The 23,179-nt window shown below is 37.5% G+C and overlaps 2 protein-coding genes across 5 annotated transcripts; one reads left to right on the top strand and one right to left on the bottom strand.

Moving 5' to 3' along the window:
* Positions 1-200: 200 nt before the first annotated feature.
* On the bottom strand, positions 201-4,844 carry zfand6 (zinc finger, AN1-type domain 6). 3 transcript variants are annotated; one of them, XM_028442280.1, is made up of 4 exons: positions 4,700-4,844; positions 2,489-2,626; positions 1,098-1,172; positions 201-376 (listed from the first exon to the last, which is right to left on the bottom strand). In XM_028442280.1, exons 2-4 carry the CDS (start codon positions 2,622-2,624, stop codon positions 228-230), a joined length of 360 nt encoding a protein of 119 aa, XP_028298081.1. In that variant the 5' UTR covers positions 2,625-2,626; positions 4,700-4,844; the 3' UTR covers positions 201-227. The 3 variants fall into 3 exon arrangements, with proteins under 3 accessions (XP_028298081.1, XP_028298085.1, XP_028298076.1); XM_028442284.1 differs by having other exon boundaries at positions 1,098-1,169; positions 2,489-2,631; XM_028442275.1 differs by having other exon boundaries at positions 2,489-2,631.
* A 1,303-nt stretch (positions 4,845-6,147) lies between these two features.
* On the top strand, positions 6,148-22,940 carry mthfs (5,10-methenyltetrahydrofolate synthetase (5-formyltetrahydrofolate cyclo-ligase)). Of its 2 annotated transcripts, XM_028438491.1 has the most exons (4): positions 6,148-6,414; positions 12,316-12,394; positions 17,144-17,411; positions 22,671-22,940. In XM_028438491.1, exons 2-4 carry the CDS (start codon positions 12,392-12,394, stop codon positions 22,910-22,912), a joined length of 513 nt encoding a protein of 170 aa, XP_028294292.1. In that variant the 5' UTR covers positions 6,148-6,414; positions 12,316-12,391; the 3' UTR covers positions 22,913-22,940. The 2 variants fall into 2 exon arrangements, with proteins under 2 accessions (XP_028294292.1, XP_028294283.1); XM_028438482.1 differs by lacking the exon at positions 12,316-12,394.
* The last annotated feature ends 239 nt before the right edge of the window (positions 22,941-23,179 follow it).

The raw sequence follows: 23,179 nt of genomic DNA on the forward strand, positions 1-23,179 counted from the left end.
ATAAGGAGTGAGCAAATCATGAACAATAGTAAGTTAATATGTAATATTTTACAATATTTTTCTAAGGAAGCTTTTTTACCACAAAACAAAATCAGCCCCATTCAGAGCCTCAAAAATTCACAAATCCAATGTCAAATCAAAGCACTTAATCATCAAAGGAATAATGTGACACTTAAAATGATCAGGATGGCAGAGGACACAGGTTTATTTGGTGCTCATCTTTGTTTTTAAATCTTATGGATCTTCTCTGGAGCGACAACTGGGTTTTCGTTCTTCATTTTCTCAGCAGCATCAGCTTTGTAGTCAAAAGTGCAGTTGTGAACTTCTGCGCATCGATGTTTGCCGCAAAACAAATTTCCACATCTACAGTCGAAACCTGCAAAAGAAAGTACGAGTAGGTGAGTCTGGAGTCCAGCACCGCTTCATAAACTACACAAGCAGCACTGATTGGCTTTGAGAAAACAAGAATACGTTGTTTTAAACCATGACAATCACTGAGCAGCGACTTCAAGTAATAATCAGGGCTAAATGCCAATATGAGATTTGGCTATAATGGGAAAATAATTTTCTGTTTTATTTTTTTTCACAAAATGCATTGAGATGCCTTAATATATTGGTTTATCTTATTCTAAGATAGCATTGCATCCATCATGCAGGCGAGCCCTGGGTTGGATGGACAAATGGACCATTAGAGAACGTGTTGATTTGAACCACAAATTTCAAGGGCCACATGTTAAATCCTCCACCTCAATTCATACAAACAGATAAGCCAGTGACAAACTCCCAAAGTCAGGGAGAAAGTCCAGACAATTTACATTCAAACTTTTTTCCAGATTCGCGTTACTGGCTGTTGGAACCTTTTCTCACCTGAGCAGAGATGATGCAGGGAGCAAAACTAACTTTGGTTTGTTTCATAGAACTGAGGCCTGCACTACCATGCTGGATTTTCTCTTAGCCAGCTCAATTTAGGATGGTGAACAGGTTTTGTTCTGGATGATCAGCGAGTATAAAAGCACCGCCTTCTGACCAATCAGTTCTCTTGAAAAATTTGTACCTGCTAATTCTGCGTGTATGGTGTAGGAGTTTTAGTCTCTTACCAATATGACCGATTTTTTTGTGGCAGTAGAAGCAGCGGGTCCTCTTAGCTTGGTCCACCACCACTTCTGGTTCTGCTGTTGGTGGAGATAAACAGGATTTAGATGGCATTAGCAATCAGTGGTGGGATTTACATTCAGGAATTAACAAATAATATTCACTGACATGTTTCTCCTCTGGTAAAAAATAAAACTCTTATCGTCCCTGGGTAGAAGAAGGAGTTCCTCAAACAAAACAATAACAACAATAATAGAGAGGAAAACCTTTTATAATTGGGGGTACACACAGGTCATTTGTGCAGCGGACACTTGCACCTCTCTGTGTTTGTGTGACTGAGAATCGCTACCATTGACAGGCTCACACTTGGAAACCCACCAGCATTGGTTGACAGAACAAATAGATTTATGTTGGTTTCTGTTAATGATTTCTGTATTTGTAGTCCCTCACAACATTAAACACATTAAGATATTTATGTCCAAATGCAACCAGAGCCCGACACAAATAAATTAAAAAAAATAAAACAATAATATATATATATATATATATATATATATATATATATATATATATATATATATATATATATATATATGGCAAGCCGTTCAGGAAATTAAATATATATATAGCAAGCCGTTCAGGAAATTAATACAATATATATATGAAAGACTTAATATATATATGAAAGTGTATTTGTGTATATATATATGTATATATATACAGTATATATATATATATATGAAAGACCACACAGAACGACCGACAGACAGACTTTTAATCTGCTGCGTTTGATAAAAATGATCTTGTATCATGTTTTCCACCTCACACCGATAACAGAGGTGTAATTTGTGTGTCGATGACGTTTCGTTTAAAAGATTTTATAACGTGCAAAATAAATTGCCCGTAAAAATGGTTTTTGTAAAAGTGTCAAATGGTAGAAGTTCTAACATCTATTGTTCCTCACACCATCCTCACAGTCGATAGTCAGTCACCAGATTATCTGAATACTATTTGGACCGTAACACCGCGAAACAAAACATAAACGTGAGCAGCTTTTTACGAGATAGAACATCCACAGACTGAATGAAAACATGAGCAGGACCAGAAATCTGCTGAAATAAATCCTAAATCGTCCTTTTGTGTGAGAAGACGTCCTGGACCAGGTGGGGTGGGGGGGTGGGGGGTGGGGTCATATATATATATAAACTTTTCTTATATATATTCAGACTTTTATATATATATTGAATTTCCTTAACAGCTTGCCATATATATATATATACACAGCAACACTACAACCAAGCTACTGAGAAATTAGAAATATAGTGATACTAGTAACGCTGTGACTGCCTAACAATGACTGTAGTCCATTTCTATTGTTTCTCATTTTTACACACACCTGAAGAGTTGACTTGCCCTGCGCTGATCTGTCTTTGAAGAAAGTTTTTGTAGCACACCGAACACATGCCTTCGGTTTTGGAATTGCCATAGAACCCACAGCCTGTGGAACAGCGCTGGTTGGTCTCCCATGTCATGTCTATCCTGTGGAAAAAACAAAAGAAAACACCAAACAAACAAAGGGAACAAGTCCAAGTTCCATCACCACATCGACCCAAAATTCTCAAAAACACACTGACAGAGCTGTACCTGCCAGCAACGATTATGAACTGGAAACTGGACTAAAGCATGCTAAGCTAAGCTAACCCACCGAAACATAAGACTGGGCTAAGCGCTAACGACTTTATAGAAGGAAGAGACCAAGTAAAACGTTTTTTAAGGTTTTGTTTTGTGTCATATTTACAGGTTGTTAAGAGCTAAATAAACCCAAAGTTTCCCTAAATCTGCCTTCTTCTTTCTGTAATAGCTACCATACTACTTACAAACTTCTCTTCAAAAAAAGAAAGGATGTGCATTTCATTTATTTGAGTTGGCAGAAGCTACTGTGAATTTTAATCGATAAAAGTACCCAAGCTGGAACAACATTTATTTCCATGGTCCCCAATCATTTAAAAAATCATCTCATTTTTTTAGACTATGGACGCAAAAATTAAGTTTACCTTCCTCTTGTGTTAGCTTTCGTTAGCATCTCTTATGTATTGAGTCCTAAATCAGCTGTAAAATACACTAAAAACAAATATCAATTATCTAATTTATTTCCTATCTCTTAGTTACCTTGTTAGGCTTCCTAATCAATGAAAATATAGGTTTTAATTAATATAGTGTGGGCGTCCAAGCATTTTTTGTGTCAGTTTACCCAGAGATTTCAATTTCTTTTAAATGGTAAAATATGGCAAAGCTTGAGTTGAAACATATTCTATTAATTGTTCACTACATATGTGTAGAACTGTACATAGAACTTTAGCATGGTTCCCCAGTTTTGCATTAAATAGTAATTGACATTTTTATAGAGTTTTCATGGCAATTACAATTACAAAGTCAATTATCTGCCCTCAATTACAATTTAATTACGAATACGACAGCAACAGATTTTTAAAATTACAATTACAATTACACGATAATAGTCCCTAACCCTGGTGTCTGCTGTTAAAAAGGCCAAAACTCCCCCTGATTCAAAGGAACACTACTGATGATGCGTTGCAAAATGTGCATCCTTCCCATATACAGCTCTAACTCCCCTGTCACATGCTAATCTGTATGTTGAATAACCATATTTTGGCACAAAAGACAGTTTAACATTATGTCCGATGTTTAATGATTCTTCCAAAACAATATCAGCTCATTCACACTCATTATCACTGAATATTTTTACTTGATTCAGGAATGTAGCCTATGGAAGCCCATTTCTCCACTAAAATAAAATATAAAAAAAAATCACTTTAGCAAGTCATAATTATGAGTCTGAAAATTATTTAGTCTGAAATTTATTTATAATGAAAATTATTTATAATGAAAATTATTTATAATGAAAATTATTTATAATGAAAATTATTTATAATGTAAATGTATTTATGTGCTTCTACTATTTTCTTCACTATGTACCATGTGTTGAAAAGAACTGAATAAACAGCCAAAATATGTGTTTTCAATGAATTATTATTCAAAGTGCAATTAAGATTGTATACAGTCAGTGCCGGTATACTGCTGCAAATGCTCAGTTTGTATTATGACTCATAATTATGTCTTTCCGTGGTGATTTTTATCTTTTGTTTAGTAGCAGAAATGAAACGGGCTTCCATATTTCGCTGAATACGTAACTATCTTTACAATATTATAAAACAAGCAGTATAACTAACTTGATTTCGGAATATCACTGATTTAGTCATTCACGTTTGGCCGTGGCTATTCAAACGGAAACGCATGAAAGTTTAGGTGACGTGATAGGTGCACCACGTGACTTAAAGTTCCGTCAGTTTTAAGCTCATATTAAATATGTTAAAATTTAAAAAAAAAAAAAAAGAAAAAAAAAAAGAACATATGACAACATTAATGGAATGAATGAGCTTGGAGTGAAGCGCCAATTCTGCCATCATGCCACAGAAAAGTTATGCTGAAAAGGTCGGGAAAACGTTCCCATAGTCACGGAGGTCAAGGATACTTCTCCGTATCAATAGACAATTCGTTAAAGTTTACAATATTACAAAAAACTTACCGAATACTTTGGTCAAACGTTGCTTATTTTAAGGATATTATTAGAGCTTCTTCCCTGCGACGCAGACGCAGGAACAAGCGGGTGTGGAAATGGATGGATTAAAGCTTCCCGTCGTGTCGGTCACTCCAGTGGATCTTTGCGCTTTTCAAAGGACCATCGAGTCGTTCTCCTCCTCATGTCACTGATGACGTCTGCTGGTCAAAATGACGTACGATGACGTTTACAGATAGTAACTTTAGTTGAGCATCTCAACTAAAGTTACTAAAGTATTAACTATTTTAGAAAGATTTGAACCCCGGCCTAAAGCCTGGAAACACAAAGTTTAGCCAGAAATTTTTTTTTTTTTTTTTGGGAACGGAAATGTTTATTTAATTTTAAACTAAAATCCAAAAAATAATTCAAAATTTCCATAAAATTCAACATACGCATTGTTTTGTTTTTAAGGAAAGAGATTGATTTTGGAATATAGAATATCAGTCTTGCAGAAAATAATTGAATCTAAATGAATCTTATTGTATTTTCAGGGCTTTCCCTACCAATTAATGATGGTCAAAAATAACCAGAACCTGTTATAAAACTGTTGCACTTTGTAAAGAACAGCATTAAGTTGCTAGATTGACTCCTATTTCAGAAGTAATTAAGAGTACTTCATGTAAATGATTAAATACTGCTCAAAATGGGCATTTTTGAACCATTTTGGCAAGGGATTGTATATTTTCTTTATAAAACCAAACCCTCAGAATTTCAGGGAACGTTCATTTGAACATTTGCTCTCTTGTCACATCATCATCACAAGGAGATATTTGTACATTTAGCTTAGAATTATTTCAATATCAAGAGTTGGGCATTTGTTTTTGTTTTTTTGCATTTTGTTGCAGGACTGGACTTCTGGCCTGGATTGTGGTTTTCCATCACTTGAGTTTGGTCACTTTACATATGGTTTAAAAATGAATAAATCAAGTAAATATTTTTTGTACAACTATATTTTATTTTTGGCAAAAAAAATAAATAAATATATATATATATATATGTGTATATATATATATATAAAATAATAATAATAATAATTATAATGTTAAGTTTGTGTAATCTAAACCTGCCGATATACCAAATTTTTGTAAATGTGTCGTTTGAGTGACCTTTGATTTTTTTTCTGTTTGGTTCTTGAGTGTACTGTAACCCATTTCCGCCATTAAAAAAAAAAAAAAAAAAAAAAAAGCCCGAGGAAAATTAACATAATAATCATTGAAAAAATATTAAGCCATAATTATGAGATTCTTTCTCATAATTTTGAGATGGGCTTCCTTATGAGTATCAATGTATATTTTGTTAATGTTGATAAAATAAAATAAAAATAAAAAGAAGGAAGGAGGAAAAACCATCAGTGTACACTCATGACCACTGGGTGGCGTAATGCAACACGTTGGATGCCGAGCGCCATAAACACAACAAAAGAAGAAGACGAAGAAGAAGAAGAAGAAGAAGATGTCAATGTTTAACTCAATGAAAGTTGTACCAAACCAAAGTATTAGTTCTAATAAACCCTCTGCCCTCACAGAGCAGCAGACTGACGACGTCCCCCTTTTTTCCAGCGCACACAAAGAATGGCGGTGTTACGAGCAGCTAAACAGACTCTGAGGAGGGAAATTAAACGACGGGTCGCTGCTGTGAGTGAAGAAGAGAAACGGAGACAATCTGAGGTGGTTTCACAGCTGGTGAGAGAAACGTAACCGTGTCATTGCTACTGCTAATGCTACTGCTATGGTGAACTGATTGTTACTGTTTGTCAGAGGTCCAAGAAAAACACCCTGTTTTAGAACCAGTGACCGAAGTCAACTTTTCAGTTTACTCAAAAATCCATCAGTATAATTTACTTAATCCCATAGAAATTATGCAGTTTGTGCTCAGAGAGGAACGGTTGTGAAATTACTAAACCAACACTGTCTGTCTGCCACACAGATTAGTAACAGGCAATTATGCATTTTAATTGAGCTATTCCTTAGGCCAGGGGTTCCCAAACTGAGGGGCGCACCTCCTATAGAATAGGACTGGGCATGGGCAATATATCGAGATTCAAGATATATCAAGTTTTCTATTTTGGCGATATAAAAAAATTACAACATTGCATACAGCAGTGGGTCTCAGACATTTAACCGTCTCTTACCCCTTCAGATATTTAACCTGAAGCCATGTACACACTACCCCTGCACACTTAAAAACATCATAATGTAATGTCATATATAATGTAGGCCTACAGTGAAATTTGTCCCTGAATTTTATCTATCCTGTTGAGGAATAGCATATAGTACTAAAAACTTTTATCGGTAAGAACACAAGTACACAAGAACACATGTAGAATTACCACTTGTATGCTTTATTTAATGAATTTACCTACTGTCATTTACTGTGAGAGACAATCTCTTTTATTTTGGAAAAATAATTCGGCCAAATATTTGTTGATTGAAAATATAGCAGTAACATATTCATCACCCCGAAATTGTAAAATACACCTCACTATAACTTTAATGAGTAGGGTGAGGTTGAGAGGATGTGCATCACTCTACAATGTTTGGCTGAATTTAATAGTCAGTCTTAAATATTTCTCCATGCCAAGTTTATATTTTGTTTTCATGTTTGTCAAAGTACGTGGTGGCAAAGGGCATCAAGCATTTCCAATATTGTCACAATGTTTTTCATTTCTATTCACGCACCCCCGATGAGAACTAACGTACAGATGGGGTTACCCGTAACACACTTTGGGAACCTAGGGCCTACAGGGTTCTCTCCAACGATGTGGAGCATAGGGGCCCCCTACACTGTAATTTTGATCCCCTATGCTGTGACGTCTCCCCCTACACTGTGTTTCAACCAACATGGGGCTTTTCTGTTGTTTTTTCCTTTTTTAATTGAAACCATCGTAATAATTGTTGCACACATGAAATTCCAGGCTTGCCCGTGTAGTTTTAACTCTCTTTTCAATCTGCATATCAAAGAAACACACATCAGCTGAACCGTCTATTTAATACAGACAATTTGCTCGGATGCTTCCGTCTTCACCTGGGGACCCCTGCAACCACTTAGCTGCCCCCGATGCTGCCGGTGTACATCCTTTGCTTTGTAACCCATAATCACCATCCAATACTAACATTATGTGCTTCATAATCTCAACAAAATCAATGAACTAAAGACATAAAACAACAGAAAAATATAAAATTAATGAGCGAGGATGTGTCCAGAACAGTCCCAATATTACTGCAGGTCCCACATAATACTTAATTTAGATTTGAAAAACGCGTCTTCAAATCAGTCTTTTGAATGAAATGTTGTTTCTTGTCTATACAGTGTGAGTGAGTATTAGCGGTAGGGCTTGGCAATTTTGCCATGAAAAAAAAATCTCCGATTTTTTTTAAAGAAAATTTTTAATTTCAATTCGATTTTTGATTTTTTTTTTAATGCACTTAAAATTTGACTGCAGACATCAGATATATTGTCAACTCTTCGGTGTAAATGAGACGGATAAAACACTGCAATGGGAGCATATACAAAAATTTTCATCACGACAATGATGTCATTGATCGGACCGGCGAATTAAGACATTACAGCCGATCACATTAATTGCATAAAATGCTAAATATCGGCTGATCCGATATAGCCGATCAGATTCATGTTCATGTTTGAAATAATATTAAATCAATCAGTGAGGGGTCATGATGAATGTAGTTTGAGAGTACTCATGCCTAATATATATATATATATAGACAAGACATTACATTTTATCATATATGTAGACAAGAAATAATGGTTTGTCATCTATATATATATATATTTTATACCCGCAGACTGTTATGGACACGACCCCCCCCCAAACACACACACTCAATAATGTTATATTTTTCATTTATTTTATTTTAGTTGATTGTCTTTGTTTAGATTATGATGCATGCTGTTTATATTGGAAGGTGATTATGTGTTACAAAGTGGAGGATGCACACATTAGAGCTTTAAATGGATCCTCCACTGTTTTTACAAATGTGGCCTAAAACCTTCTTATTAGAAGATCTGTGCCTAAGAAAACACATTATTTTGCACCATATTTGTTGGTGGCGCTGTTGTTGTTGGCTTATGCGTGTTGTGTCAAGTGGATGCTATTGTAACAAAAATATAAAAAAATGAAATACCAAAGACGATGTCCGGTCGGATATGCCAATCCATTTATTGTACAAATGAGCAGATGTGATGACCAAAAACCAGGATGATGTAGTTATTGCAGGGTATGAAAAAACAGTAAATGCCACACGATGTCGTTTGCACGTATGCGCGATAAAAACCGTATGTTCTCCAGCACCACACCTGATGCTCATTACAGCCTCCTTTTATAGCTGATTAGTCAGAGGAGCTCCTAGGGCGCCCTCTGCTGCTGAAATAGCTTCAGCATTTGTTTTTATTAACTTTTAAAAATAGGACTATTTTACCCTGTGTGCCGCCATCTTGAAATCACGTGATTGATGAGGTGATCAGCCCCTGTTTGTCCATTATGTTCTATTAGAGTGAAGCATTTAGGATCATTTAGCAGCTTTTTCAGTCAAAATGACAACTTTTGCTGCTTTGGGTTGTTCTAAAAATCAGTAAAAGATAAAAACTTCTTTTGTTTACTGAGAGATGATAAATTAAAACCGTGACCCAAAAAAATCTGTGGCCACACGGGGCCACTCTGCTGTTTCGTAGACGCCATTAAGAACATGTAGAAAATGAGCAGCAGTGAATTCTGGTTGCCTTTATTTGGGTCACGGTTTTAATTTATCATCTCTCAGTAAATGAAAGAGGTTTACATCAATTTTTTAAACTTTTACTAATTTTTAGAGCAACCCGAAGCAGCACAAGTTGTCATTTTGACTGAAAAAGCTGCTAAATGATCCTGAATGCTTCACTCCAATAGAACACAATGGACTAAAAGGGGCTATTTTTACGTCACCAATGACATCATTTCAACATTGCGCTGCACAGGGTAAAGTAGTCCCATTTTTAAAAATTAATGAAACGAATATGGTGTAAGATAATGTGTTTTGTTAGGCATAGATCTTCTTATTTGGACATTTATAAAACAGTGGAGGATCCCATTAATCAGGCCTAAAAAAGACCTGAACCAGTCCCAGAACATCGTCTGAACTCGTTCGACCCGAATTAAGCTGGTGTCGAACACCCTCAACATGTGGTATTTTAATTTAAATCACATTATTGTGGTAGATCAATATATACAGTATATATGATATATAACTAAGTGTCTTTATACAGTCACATATTGTTTTTAACAGACTTGAACAGATACCATTGAAGCATATCTGTACCATAATTACATTTGAAATGGATTAACAGAAATGCTTTTTCATTTTCAGAATGCATTTTTAACTTGTAAATAAAATGAATAATAAATCATCCAAACTTCATTTTCTGCTTCAAGGTTGCTCATTTTGTAACTTAAGTAAAATGTTAAAGGAAATTGCTTTTAAGTTTTAATTATCAAAAGATGGCCCAGCAAATAGTTACCAAGATTCAATTTGAAATGGAAAATGTGAAAATTAAAATGCATTAGCAGAAAGGCTAATGCATTGAAGGTTGTAGCTGCCTTATCTTGGTCATAAATAATCAAAATTGCATTTTAATTTTCTTCTTCAACACTGCTCATTTTGCGACACAACTACAGAAAGGAAAGAGGTCATTGCATTTTCATTTTCATGCCCCGCCGTCCACGAAAAGTGTTCCATAACTGAATTTGACGTCTCAATCCCGGACGGCGCGGGCATGTCGAATGATCCGTTGAGAGTTATAAACATGACTAGCAGCTTCATGTGCTGCTACGTCTGGTTGAAGCATCGCTGATGAAGTTGCTGTTTAAGGCTCAAACATATTCGAGGGGACTCTGCGCACAGTGGAGTCCGGACTGTCTGCACTCCTCGGAGCTTACGTACTCTTGTACGGTGATTGCGGTTACGTAAGCGCAGAAGGCACACAGGCAGCATTGGGGGTAGCTAAAGGGCTGCAGGGGTCCTTAGGTGAAAACGGGAGCATCTGAGCAAATAACGTGTATTATATAGACTGTGAGGCTGATGTGTGTGTTACTCAGTTATACTGATTAAAAAGAATTAAAACAGCCCGTGCACGTCTGTAAGTCCCATTAGTGTTCAAGTGTGCAACAATTATTATGACTGCACCGATTAAAAAAGGAAAAAACAACAGACATTTTTCTAAAACAAACGTAAATATGTCATTTCTCGAGGGAAAAAAAATTAGGTTTTCACTGTCGGGTCAGACTCGGACGAGAAAATGCGGCCTGATCTGCACTCCAACTGTGACACGGTTATTTGTTTACTCGCCGTTCATGTGACTGTTTACTGCAAGACCTGTGCACATGCCTCTGCGTACATCTGGAACCAAACAGTAGTTTAGTCCGGGGGTTCTCAACTGGTCTCATCCTGGGACCCACATTTTGCCACGGTCATTAAATCACGACCCACTTTTTTAAAAAAAATTTACATTTTTTTATTCAAACAACCAAATTTGGTTTTTCAAAAATATCTGTTAAAAACACACATATAATCTTTTTTTTTTTTAAACAAATCTATATATTTTCCTTTGCAACATGCATTTCACAGCATGCCTGTCAAAAGAAAAGTTTCTTTCAAAATAAAAGTTCAACATGAGAGACACTAAAGCTATTTGGAGTTTCTGAGAAATCTATGTTCATGTATGATTCTTTTGGAACTCAAAAAAAATACCTAACTAGTCTTTTACTATGGTCTACTGCCGGTGGTCATTCATAAACATTAATGTATATAAGTCCTATAGACCCCTATACAAATGGAAACGATGCCAATAGGCATTGACTTTGTGTTTTTGAGGCTGTCAATCAAAGTGAATGTGGAACTGTGCACAGACACAAGGCAAACGGGTAAATAGGATTATGGCTCTTACCTGACCCATAGACCTATATCAATGTGACTCAATGCAACCTTGTTATGTTTCACAATACGCGTGCAAAAAAGTAGAGGTGTGGTTTCTGGTAGATTGCAGAGGCAGGGGGAGGAACTAGAGTTGTTGAGGACGGGACATCGAGACGTCCTCTCAGAAGCTCCAGATACCAGCTTTAGGTATTTATTTATTTTTGACCAGCTGTCCGCGACCCACCCAGTACAGGTCCGCGACCCACTTTTGGGTCCCGACCCACCAGTTGAGAATGCCTGCTTTAGTCCACTGTGCTTGTCTTCTTTCAGTCTCCAAGTCGTCGTCTTCTCATTCTTTTTGATTTCCAGCAGTGGGCCGCCTCTCCAAGTTAAGAATGCTCACCAGCATCATTTGACGTCACCATCAGCGTCATTTGACTTCATATTTGCAGAACTGGAACTGAGCGGGAAATTTGCGCCTAGAACAGTAGAACAGAATGTATCACACAATCTGTTCAAGGCAATAGGGGGAAATGTGTGTGGGCTCATTCTCTTTGGTTTTGAGCGCTTCATAACCCATTAGCAATAAAAGACTTAAAATTAATGTTTATTTTTTCACAAATCCTGTCTATGCTCCTTTTAAATGTGCTAGTGGCCAGTCTTCCATTTACTTTTCAGGAAGAGCGGTGAGATCAGCACTCCACTTGTCCACTAGATGGGCATGATGAGCTGAGATGCCCTTCACTCAGTTTAGATGGTAAAAAAAACCAGTTCTTATCTTCATCCTTTGCTTTTAGAGCTTTGCTGTTACAAAAATATGGAAGTACAAATTAAACTCTTTTAATCAATGTAACTTTTAACATAATCCGAGTGTGTTAACATTATTTTTCAGGATTTTTAAGCAAGAGTGCCTGTATACAAGTATTTTAATGGCACGTGTTTGATATCAATGTTTTTGTAATAACTTTGTCCTGTAAGAAATGTCACTTTTGAGTTAGCGAGATGATTCTATATATCATAAAAATGTATTTTGCTTATGGTCATGACCGAATACAAGAAAATCTTTCTAGTGCTAATCAAAAATCATCACATGACTGGTGCAGTAAAGGCTTGTGAGTGTAGCAGCCTGGTTTGAAATAAAAGGTTTGCTAAATTGAACTTGATTAGGATTTATGCATTTACACACAAATAAAAACAAAACAAAACACTATATAAGGGTTTGCTTGATTTACCACACTGGTTTCATTTTATGCACCAAAGGGTTGAATTTAACATTAATTCAGTGATTGAGAGGAAAAAATGAAACATTGAGATATGAATTGTACATTGCGATTTAACCTAAAAATATTAAAGTATTGGTTTTAAGCCATATCATTCAGCCCTAGAATCATTACTTATTATTTGGCTGTGTTGTAAATGTCATACTAACGTACTACGACTAAGTCTGACGTCAAAATGAGCATGTAGTGCGTTCAAATTATATAGTATGGAAAAACGGAGTATGCGAGAAATACCCAGATGTATACTATATGGGGACAATTTTTAAGTGTGCATGGTGGGCACAGTAGTCATACTCAACTGCCCCATGATGCATTAGGAGTGGAATGTAAAATCGTCCTCGGACCAGCTTCAAGATAAAAATCAAACATCCCCCATCTGTTCTTGTCTAACATTAGTTTTTTTGTAAATAGGGCTCTCGTTTTGAAGTTAACCAGAAGTTCAGTCAGTAGCACAATGGCGGATTGCCTTAAATCTCCAAAATGTTGGCATTAAAAGAGTTTCTTTGAGTTTTATGGATCAAATGAGCACATGTTGATATTCTACTTTGTCTCTTTCTCACTTAAAATGTCTTCATAACTTTCAAAGGTGGAGAATCAAACAAGATATTTAGCCTTAGATTCAGGTTTTTGTATATTTCAGTGGGATTGGTCACTACCCCAATCATACTAATAGTACATAGTTGACAGTATATACTCATTGAGTCTGTAGTAAGTTAGTATGCAATTTTGAACACAGGTATGGTCTTAAAGTCATGTAGTTTAAAACAATAAATGTGTTTTCAGCTGCTTTTCCTTTGCTCTCAGTATTTAGGAAGGTTTGAATGAAGGTTTTTCTACAGCTAGTTTAAAAGTTTTCCTATAGTGACGAGGAAAGTTGTTCGATAAGAAACAAGTGTGGCCTCACGCTGATCCCCAAAGGCACCATCGAGTCTGATTGGCTTTTCATTTGCTTCATTCTTAGTTTTTTTTTGCATCTAAGTGTAATCGTGTCGCTAGAAATGGTCTTTAGTTTAACGATCTGTTTTAATTGTCCAAGAGAACACAGCAGGTTCTATCTGTCTTTTTCTCATTCTCTGTGAATATAAATCCATAGATGCTGCATCAGTGTGTTCCACATTTCATCTGTAGTCAGAATGTTGTTACGACTTTATCCAGAATGAGTACGATTATGATGATTCAGATTTACATTTCTATTAATGCTAATACAGCTGCTACGATTCTCTAGACCAGTGGTCCCTAACCTTTTCAGCCCGCGACCCCCAAAATAAAGTTGCTAGAGACCAGGGAATCTTAAGGTGGTTGAACACAGACATGAACATTGAAGACCAGTCATGTGGAGACAGGGCCATCTATAAGGGGGAATAAAAGGGTGAGCTTTTAGGGGCCTTAATTTCTTGAAGGTGATGATGCATGTAGTTAGTTATGCTTGGTATAGGTCCTTTACTAATAAATACTCACACTGTATAGACAAGAAATAACATTTTATTCAAATGACTGATTCAAAAGACGCGCCTACATCCTGGGGCGCTGGGTGGCGGGGTGCTGCTGTGGGTCACTCCGCCTGCCTGTCTGGGCGCTTCGGCTTTGTTCCCTTGAGCGCACAGTCGCCATGGATGTCGATAGCGCGGTGCCCTCCCCCCCTTGGCTCACTTGGGGGACCGTGTGGGCCGGTGTGCAGCATGTGACGGAGGTGGGGTGGGGCCTGCTGGTTGGGTGCGCTGGGCCCCGTGGGCGCTGTACTGGGGCGGGGGCTCCCCGGGAGTGGGTCTTTGGTTGGGGCGTCTTGGGGCGAGTTCTCCTGCCGTCCGCCCGGGAACTGGCTGCTGTTCGGTGTGGCGCCTCGCTGCCTTTGGCGGGGTGGGGCGGGTGGCCTGGGGCCTGCCGTCCTCCGGGCTGTGCTGGCGTCGGGGGGGGGGGGGGGGGGGGGGGGGTGTCTCGTGTCGGCGCGTGTGTGACCGGGGGTGGCCTCTGTGGAGAGGGGGGGCTCTGCTGGTGGCACTTGGTGTGGGTTGCCCTACCAATCCCTCCAATTTTAATCGCACCTCAACACACCACCCCCCGGAGGGTGCGACTACCACTTCCACCCTCCGGGTCTATTTGCACCACATACACTTATATACACAAAGGTTGCACCTCATACATTCACTAAACACACACATTCACACAGGGGATAGGGAAGTGCCTCTCCATTGATGTTGGTGGGGGGGTTGGGGGTTGGGGACGGTGGCGGAATGCGCTGGCTCCTCGGCTTCTTGGTGCTTTTTCGGGTGTGTATGTGGGGGGCGGTGGCTGACTCTCGGCTTGGTGTCTTGGGGGCGTCTGGGGGGCTGCTCGGCTGGGGGGGTTGCGTGGGCTCGCTGGCCCCCGCTCTTTCTGCTATTCTGGCTGCGTCCTCGAGTCCGGGGCAGCGCTTGGGTTTACAGTGGCAGTTTCTTGCACATACATCGGTCTACGATGCACAAGCATGCCTTGGACTGTGGGATAAAACTTGTAGTGGGCTTAACTTTAGACACGTTGATCCCGAATACCTGTTTCAGGTATTACCTCTCACTCCTTCCCTGTGCCCACAGCCACCACCATTATAGTTAAGCCTCACGCCTACAACTTCACATCTCACTTTACAGTAATCAACTCTTCCCCACCCTTCCATTTCTCTTCCTTGAATCGCTCCTCCCTGCTCTCTTCCCCCTCCACCTCCCCCCCACCCCCTCACCTAGGTGTAACACTGCCCTCTCTTTTTATTTTCTCCCTTTAATAAAGTGTTTCTTACCCTTCCTTAGGGAGGGTTGGTGATGGTCACAATTATGCAATAAATAAATATTTAATTGCAATAACAAAAAAATAAAAGGCATTGCTGTCTAAAAAAAAAAGATTGCACTTCTTGTAGTGTTGACCTTTGACAGCATGTGCAGACAAATTTAAATGAGGTATTAGTTGGGACCCGCATATCGGGACTGTTCTGTACCAATTAAACGCTGGTTGAAACACACCGTAGTGGATTAAAATCATCCGACACTCAACAGCGCTGATAAGAACCCTGTATTAACAAGCTATCAATATTAGAGCTTTAATCGTGCTGAAAAAGAAAACCTGACCCGACAGAACACAAATGAAGCCGATGTCTCTTTAACTGCTTCATATACCGCTACAGACGGTATGTGTGACTTTCTCGTACTAATCAAAACACATCACCTGACCATTTATTTACCGCGCAGCATCAGAACCCAGCCTGCATCCTTGGTCGGGTTCCGGTTCAGGCAAAAACTTAAAGCTCTAATCAATATGTTTACCCTTCAGGGTTGGGGTTAATTATAATTGTAAGCATTTAAATGATAATTAATTATAATTATAACATAATTATAATTGGAAATGATTGTTGCTGTTGTAACTAATTGAATTTAGATAATTCACTTTTTAATTGGAATTGTCATGGAAATTCTATAAAAACAGTCATTTACATTTAAATAAACACAAACCTGGAGAACCATTTTACAGTTCTATGGCTTACACATACAATTTTAACACTGATTAAAATATGTGTAATATCAAGTTTACCTCTCGGTTCTCTTGAGAATTATTTTACCATTTTTTTTAAATCAAGTGCTATACTGACAGAAAAAAAAGATCAGATCCCCACACCAAAAATATTAAAAACCTACTGTATATTTTCCTGGATAAATATACGGCAAATAAAGTAACCAAGAGATGTGAAACAAATTAGATGATAGATAATTCTTTTACAGGTGGTTTAACACAGGGTCAAAACTATGCCGTTATAAGAGATGCTAACACAAAAAGATTACATTTTATGGAATTCTTTATTAAAGCACAGTATATGTGATACATTTTAATTGAACTTTAGTAATTGAGAATGTATTTGTAATTAACAGGGGAAAAATAATCATTGTAATTTTAATTGTTAGTGGAAAAAATGTTGGCTGTTGTAATCCTAATTGAGTTGTACTTGAATGCGGATAATTGAAGACAGAATTGTAATTGAAAAATTTAATTGACCCCAACCCTGTTTCTCTTTGTTTAACATTTTTATAATTGAAACCTCTTCTCTTTCTGTATGCAGGAGTAATACTGGTTATGTCGCTTTCCTGGTCAATTGATAATCTGTGTTGTCATTAATCCACACAGATAGAGATTCATTTTAAATCTGTAGGGTCAGTCAGAGCCAGTCATGTTCTCATCTTTTACTTTGTTCCTCTGCTTCCTCGTAGCTCCTCAGACACCCTAAATATGTGTCGGCTCAGCGGATCGCAGCGTTCCTCAGCATGAAGGATGAAGTGTGCACTCGGGAAATCCTCTCAGATGTGTTTAAACAGGGCAAGAGCTGCTTCATCCCCAGATATGAGGGCAGCGGCAGCAGCCATATGGATATGTTGAAGCTCCACAGCATGGAGGACGTAGAAACACTGCCTCTGACATCCTGGAATATTCAGCAGCCTGCTGATGATGACCACAGCAGAGAGGAAGCTCTGAGCGGAGGCTAGTATATACTCACCCACCCACGCTGGTTTATCAGAGAGTTTCAGTCAGGCTGGACCTATGGACACAATTAATACGACATACGCAAGGCACAAATGTATAATTAAGTGACTGTATAAGGCAGCATCACAGTGATGAAGAATCTATATTATTCTGTTTTCCAGAATATTGTGTGTGAGGCGGCGTGTTGCAGCTAATCATGTTGCACGTATATGGAAACTACGGAGGAGGATTAGGGCTACTAGGATAAAAGAGTCACTAGTGGAAGAAAAAATAAATTACAATTGTAGAACACTTTTAAAGGTGCTGCATCATGCAAATCCATTTTGTGAGCCTTTAACCTTGTTACAATGTTAATTCCTTATTAAAAACAAACCCAAAGTATTATTGGGCTTCCTTCCTGCATCTCTGAGAAATTCTCAATAATCCTGCTCTCTGAGATGCTTCTCTGCCTTCTTCTGAAAAATGAGCAATTCAAATGCTAGTGACATCACTAGCATTATGCACCGCCCCCTCTGAGGAAGTGCCTGCTGCTGGTACTGCGCCTCCACAGTGAACACTGCAGTGTGGGCACCCAGGGAGTGAACATCGTATTGCCTTTGACTTGATCTGACGTGTTTGTGACCTAATGGGACGCAACGGTTGAGGTAATGAACAAATGTTTATCACCTTAAATGCACTATTCCTGTATTTAATAAAGATGATGAGGAGAAGAAAGTGAATTAGCAGCTTAAAACTCCGGTGAATGTTTGAAGCTGCTGCTGCTGGATGAACACAGTGCGGAGATGTTTTACTGTAATTTGCAGTTTTTTGGCTGAAAACAATAACAGTGGGTGGATAGCAAGAGATCACTGATCTGCGTCAGAGCGAGTCATGCATGAGCCTCGCAGGCAACTCAGTGTATAGACACGCCCACTCATGAATATGCATAAGCAGGCAGCAAACAGCACGTGGTCAGAAAGTCACTTTTCAGAGGCTAAAACTCAGGAAAACAGTGGAGTTTGGGAAAATAGACCTCAAATCTTATGTGTTCTTAGAACAAATGAAGATGGGTGAAAAATAGCATGATATGGGACCTTTAAGTCTTAACTTAAATCTTTTGTTCTCTTGATTTATTTATTTATTTTTATTTATTAGTCTTAATATATTTCTTAGTCTTGATTATTTTTTTTGTCTGGGTTTATTGGAGATCTTGATATATAGACCGTATATAGTTTTTTCCAGTCCTTTTTCATTTATTTTTATGTTCATCTGTTACTAATTTGGGAGAAGCTCCTCCCACACACACCACAGGTGAAGGCAGGCAGCGGCTGGAGAAAGGAACTCGTGACAGATGAAAGTGGGGGGAAAAAGTTAAGACCCCCACCACAAAAAAAATCATTCAACTTGGAAAAGAAAAAAAATCTGACCAAATAAAAAGAAAATATAATCATTCAACAGTTATTTTTAAATTTTTTCTACTAGTGGCTCTGTTTTTTTGTGTTTTTTTTCACTGGCCCTAATCCTCTTCCATAGGAAACACCGTAAACTAGGGGGAGACCGGGGCTTGTCACACTTTTTACATTCACATATTTCTTAGAATCAATGTATCATATAAAGACAAAATATATACCAGATGAAGACCAAAGTCTCAGGTATATATTTTGTATTCATGTCATTTTCATATCTTATGTCAGTGCATAGTTATAAGCTATCAAATAGAGTCTGAGCATGTGACATGTTGCCCCACAATCGGGTAAGTTGTCTCACTTTATGGGGTAAGATGTCACTGAATTTTGCAACTAATAAAAGGACAAAATTTATTTGTGTGTTTTTTTTTGTTTTTTTTTTATACTTGAAAGTGAACATTGGAGTCAGGTACAGAAAATGTTTATCATTTAGCTTGAAAAAGTCATTGACCATAGCAGCCATTGAACAAACTTTAACATCAAATATTATGCAACATGCGCTGGATTAAAGTCCTCAGTCACTGCTGGCACGCAGGCTCTCAGCCTCTAATGCTTGTTTTAGCTCTCAGAATTCCAGATTGAATTGAATTACAAAAAATAAAGCATAGGTTCATTATGAAACCTACACCAGTCCTGTGACAATTAACCCCAAAATGACTGAGACATGTTGCCCCAAACTGCCATGTTAGCTAATGCTAAAAGTTATCTTTATTTATTTTATTTCTTTCTTTATTTAAGTAGGTACAGTACATATTAATGAACATTCAAAAAAATGTAAATATGCCAGATTGTAGCCAACGGCTAATTTTCATCTGTTGTCCCTAGACAGGCTGATGTAATAAAATGTTACGCTTAACAATGAGACGTGGCGAGACGCAAGACAATATACAAAAGGATTACATACAGGACAAAGAACATAGGGATCATAAAATACAGGAACTTTTCATGTAAATGGTACACTGGGACCAGAACACTCAAGAAAATAGACAGGATCTTTAAACAATGACTGAGGTATGACAGGAGGCCTTAATCTCTCCTCTAGCAAGTCCACGTGTGTTACTGTTAGGATTATGATCTGAAAGAAGCTTATTTTGAAATATATAAAGTTGATATTTTTTACTTTGGGTTATTCAAAATGGTTAATTGGTGTTCATCTCATCTCATAATGTGCTATTCTCTTCCCAGACAGGACATGACACGTGACCATGTAAAGGAAGAAAACTAATATTCCACTTTTTAGTTCTGCCCTCTGGTGGACAAGATAGTTGCACATATTAATAATTACATTTTCTTGCTACCATCCATGCATTTTATAAAGTAACAGTTTTAACCTAACTAATTAACTACAGTTTAAATAAAAATAAAAATAATCCACATTATCTTCTTTACAGTAAATATGTATGTCCAGAGTTAAAATCTAATAAAAGCATGGTTAGTTTTTAAACTTTTTTTTCTCTTCTCCTTTCCTAAAATATCGCATCTTTATTGCGAGTCAATTATTGCCAAACGTAAAGAGAACTCAGTGTATCGTCCTACCCCTAATAACGTATAAGTATTAGTGCATAGAGAAGACTTTTCAGAAGCTTGATGTTTGTGTTTAAAATATGTTTGAACCAAAAAAAATAATTTTTTTGAGAGACAAAGGTTTGGCTTTTCAGAATCTGTAAAAGAAGGCTTGAAATATTTCACTCTGCAATGAATCCAGAGAAAGAGTTTCACTTTCTGAAATGGTTGACAAAAAAAAATATTTAGGTTTTTCATTATATTCTAATTTTTAGAGATGTACTTGTATTAGGTTTGGGAGATATTGACCACAACTCCTATCTATCTATTTATATATATATATATATATATCTATATATATATATATATATATATTGCTTTTTCCCCTACAAAGGGACAGCACGTGTGAGTGAGTTCTGTAGTGTGGCTTGTTTAGGAGAAGGTCTGGGTTAGGATGCACTCAGTAATCCATCAAACTGTGCTTTTTGTGCCGTTCTAAAAAAAAGAAAAAACAGCGACTCCTAAAACCAGTATTTTTAATGCAAAATAAGCTGTAAAATATTTAATTATTGGCAAGATTGTAATTTTCTGTATCACTAAAATAGTAATCTTGACAGTATGTTGATTCTTGATATATTTCTTGTATATATACTGTACATTTGGCAGCTGTTTATAATATGTCTGTTTCAGGGTTGGGGTTAATTACATTTTTTAATTACTATAAGTCCTTTCACTCTCGCTCTGGTTCAGTTCTTACGCATCAGGTCAAAGGTCAAGAGGGACAAACTCACCATGGCTGACGGTGTAGGAAGTGAGTCTGACAGAAATTTGATTATTTTACTTGTTTGAGCATTGATTCCTTGAAAGATGTTTTGCGTAAACATGGTATCAGTCTCCAAGGCAGAAAGACCAAGTTAGCTGCTAATGCTAATGCTGCACACGAGCTGAAAATTCAGGTTTTTCCTGACTTTCAAACTGTTTCAGCAGATGGCGTTACTCCAGTTCACTGATCGACCTGTCCATCTTGTGCACTTCCTTCAAATTTGTAAATTCAATTAAAATAAAAGCTTAATAAAAATAATCATGGACCTGGTTAGTGAATGGTGTATCTCATAAATGTATCTTTTCACAATGAGAACTCGTACTACATACTGTCCTTTTCACACTCAGAAATCTCGCTTGTCCCATCAATAATAATGATACATTTTATTTATAGGCGTGTTTCAAAAACACTTTACAGTTGTTAAAACAACTACACACGTCTGAAAAAAAAACCCAACAATAATGTAAATACAGAAAATACATAACAATGGAAAAGTTGAAAGCTTGTAGAAGGAGTGGAAACAGAGGAGGTCTGTCGCTCTGATGCTGCTTCTACCATCGGTTTAACTAAAGTGCTGGAATAAGTGCATCATTCCCGGGTAGAGTCCTAATCCGCCCGCTGCAGACCCAGGTAGTCTGTGTTTTCATTCACCAGAAGTGGAATTGATGGGACTGTCTTGCTTCAATACTGCTGCTGAGCTTCTTCCATCGGTTTTTAAAAGTGCTCGGATCGGCCGAAATCAGCATCAGTGGAAAACCCTGGTCCCTCCTTCAGTCTGAATGTGTGTAATATTATTAATATGAACATTGTTCAAACACTAACGATCTCCGGAATGACATTACAAATGCCGTTAGGTTGGAAATATCAACAGTGGATGAGCTTGTTTACGTTTATATCCCTCTGACCTCCCATATTCATGTTCAATAACAACTAAATTATGATGATGGTGACCATCATTTTTTCAATTAAAATTACAATTATTATTTTTCCACTGAAAATCAATTATTACATTCTCAATTAATAAAGTTTAAACTCAATAAATTCATTTGGCGTCTGAGCCTATTTTCTGACAGTATACCCCTCAATTTTAATTTATTAAAAAAAAGACATAAAAAATGATTCTCTCGACTAAAGTAGTGACCAGTACTGGGAAAAGTTGATATGAAACATATTTTAACTGTAATACTTGTTAACTACGTATGTGTGTAAGCCATAGAACTGTAACATGGGTCACCAGGTCTGAGTTTTAATTCAATTGTAGTTTTTATATAATTTAATGCCAATTACAATTACAAAGACAATTATCTGAACTCAATTACAATGAAATTATGACAACAGCAACATATGTTTTCAATTACAATTATAATTACGCCATGTTTGTAATGAATTAGCAATTACACGATTACATGTATAATAGACCCCAACCCTGGTCTGTTGTATGTGTGAATTATTTCCGTGCAATCATTCCTCCCTCTGCATGTGCAGGAGGTCTGGACCTGATCTTGATGCCCGGCCTGGGCTTTGACCAGCAGGGCCGGCGTCTGGGCCGGGGTAAGGGCTTCTACGACACCTACTTAGAGCGCTGCATCAAACACCCCAAAGGAAAGCCCTACACCATCGCCCTGGCCTACAAAGAGCAGCTGTGTGAGGAGATCCCTGTGGACGACAACGACGTGCTCATAGATGAAGTCCTGTACGAGGACCACAAGTCGTGTGCTGGCAAATAAAAAAGCTTTAAGCTAACTCTGAAAGACCCGACGGCCTAAACAAGTGTAACTTGTGTTTTGTTTTCTTTGCACGTGTGTTCTTAGGATGGATTAGGACATAAGCCGTTTTTAAACATCTAACTCGGGAACAGTGTTTCTTAATTTATTAATGAGGCTGCTCTCAAAAAATTCACAAAAATCCTGAGATCATTTGTAACTTTTAAACTTTTTGACTTATCACATTTTGTATTTCCCGTGACTTTCTATTGGACGTTTCTAGCGTTTTCA

The sequence above is a fragment of the Gouania willdenowi genome, chromosome 3 (genome assembly GCF_900634775.1).
Source record: "Gouania willdenowi chromosome 3, fGouWil2.1, whole genome shotgun sequence".
NCBI lineage: Eukaryota > Metazoa > Chordata > Actinopteri > Blenniiformes > Gobiesocidae > Gouania > Gouania willdenowi.

Bases quoted from the DNA above. Each gene is read 5' to 3' on its own strand.
- zfand6 (XM_028442280.1), bottom strand. From the start codon at position 2,624: ATGACATGGGAGACCAACCAGCGCTGTTCCACAGGCTGTGGGTTCTAT. The intron at 1,173-2,488 runs GTGTGTGTAAAA...CTCCACCAACAG, and splicing joins AGGGCAAGTCAACTCTTCAG to CAGAACCAGAAGTGGTGGTG. The intron at 377-1,097 runs GTAAGAGACTAA...TTTCTTTTGCAG, and splicing joins CAAAAAAATCGGTCATATTG to GTTTCGACTGTAGATGTGGA.
- mthfs (XM_028438482.1), top strand. From the start codon at position 6,304: ATGGCGGTGTTACGAGCAGCTAAACAGACTCTGAGGAGGGAAATTAAA. The intron at 6,415-17,143 runs GTGAGAGAAACG...GCTTCCTCGTAG, and splicing joins CTGAGGTGGTTTCACAGCTG to CTCCTCAGACACCCTAAATA. The intron at 17,412-22,670 runs GCTAGTATATAC...CTGCATGTGCAG, and splicing joins AGAGGAAGCTCTGAGCGGAG to GAGGTCTGGACCTGATCTTG.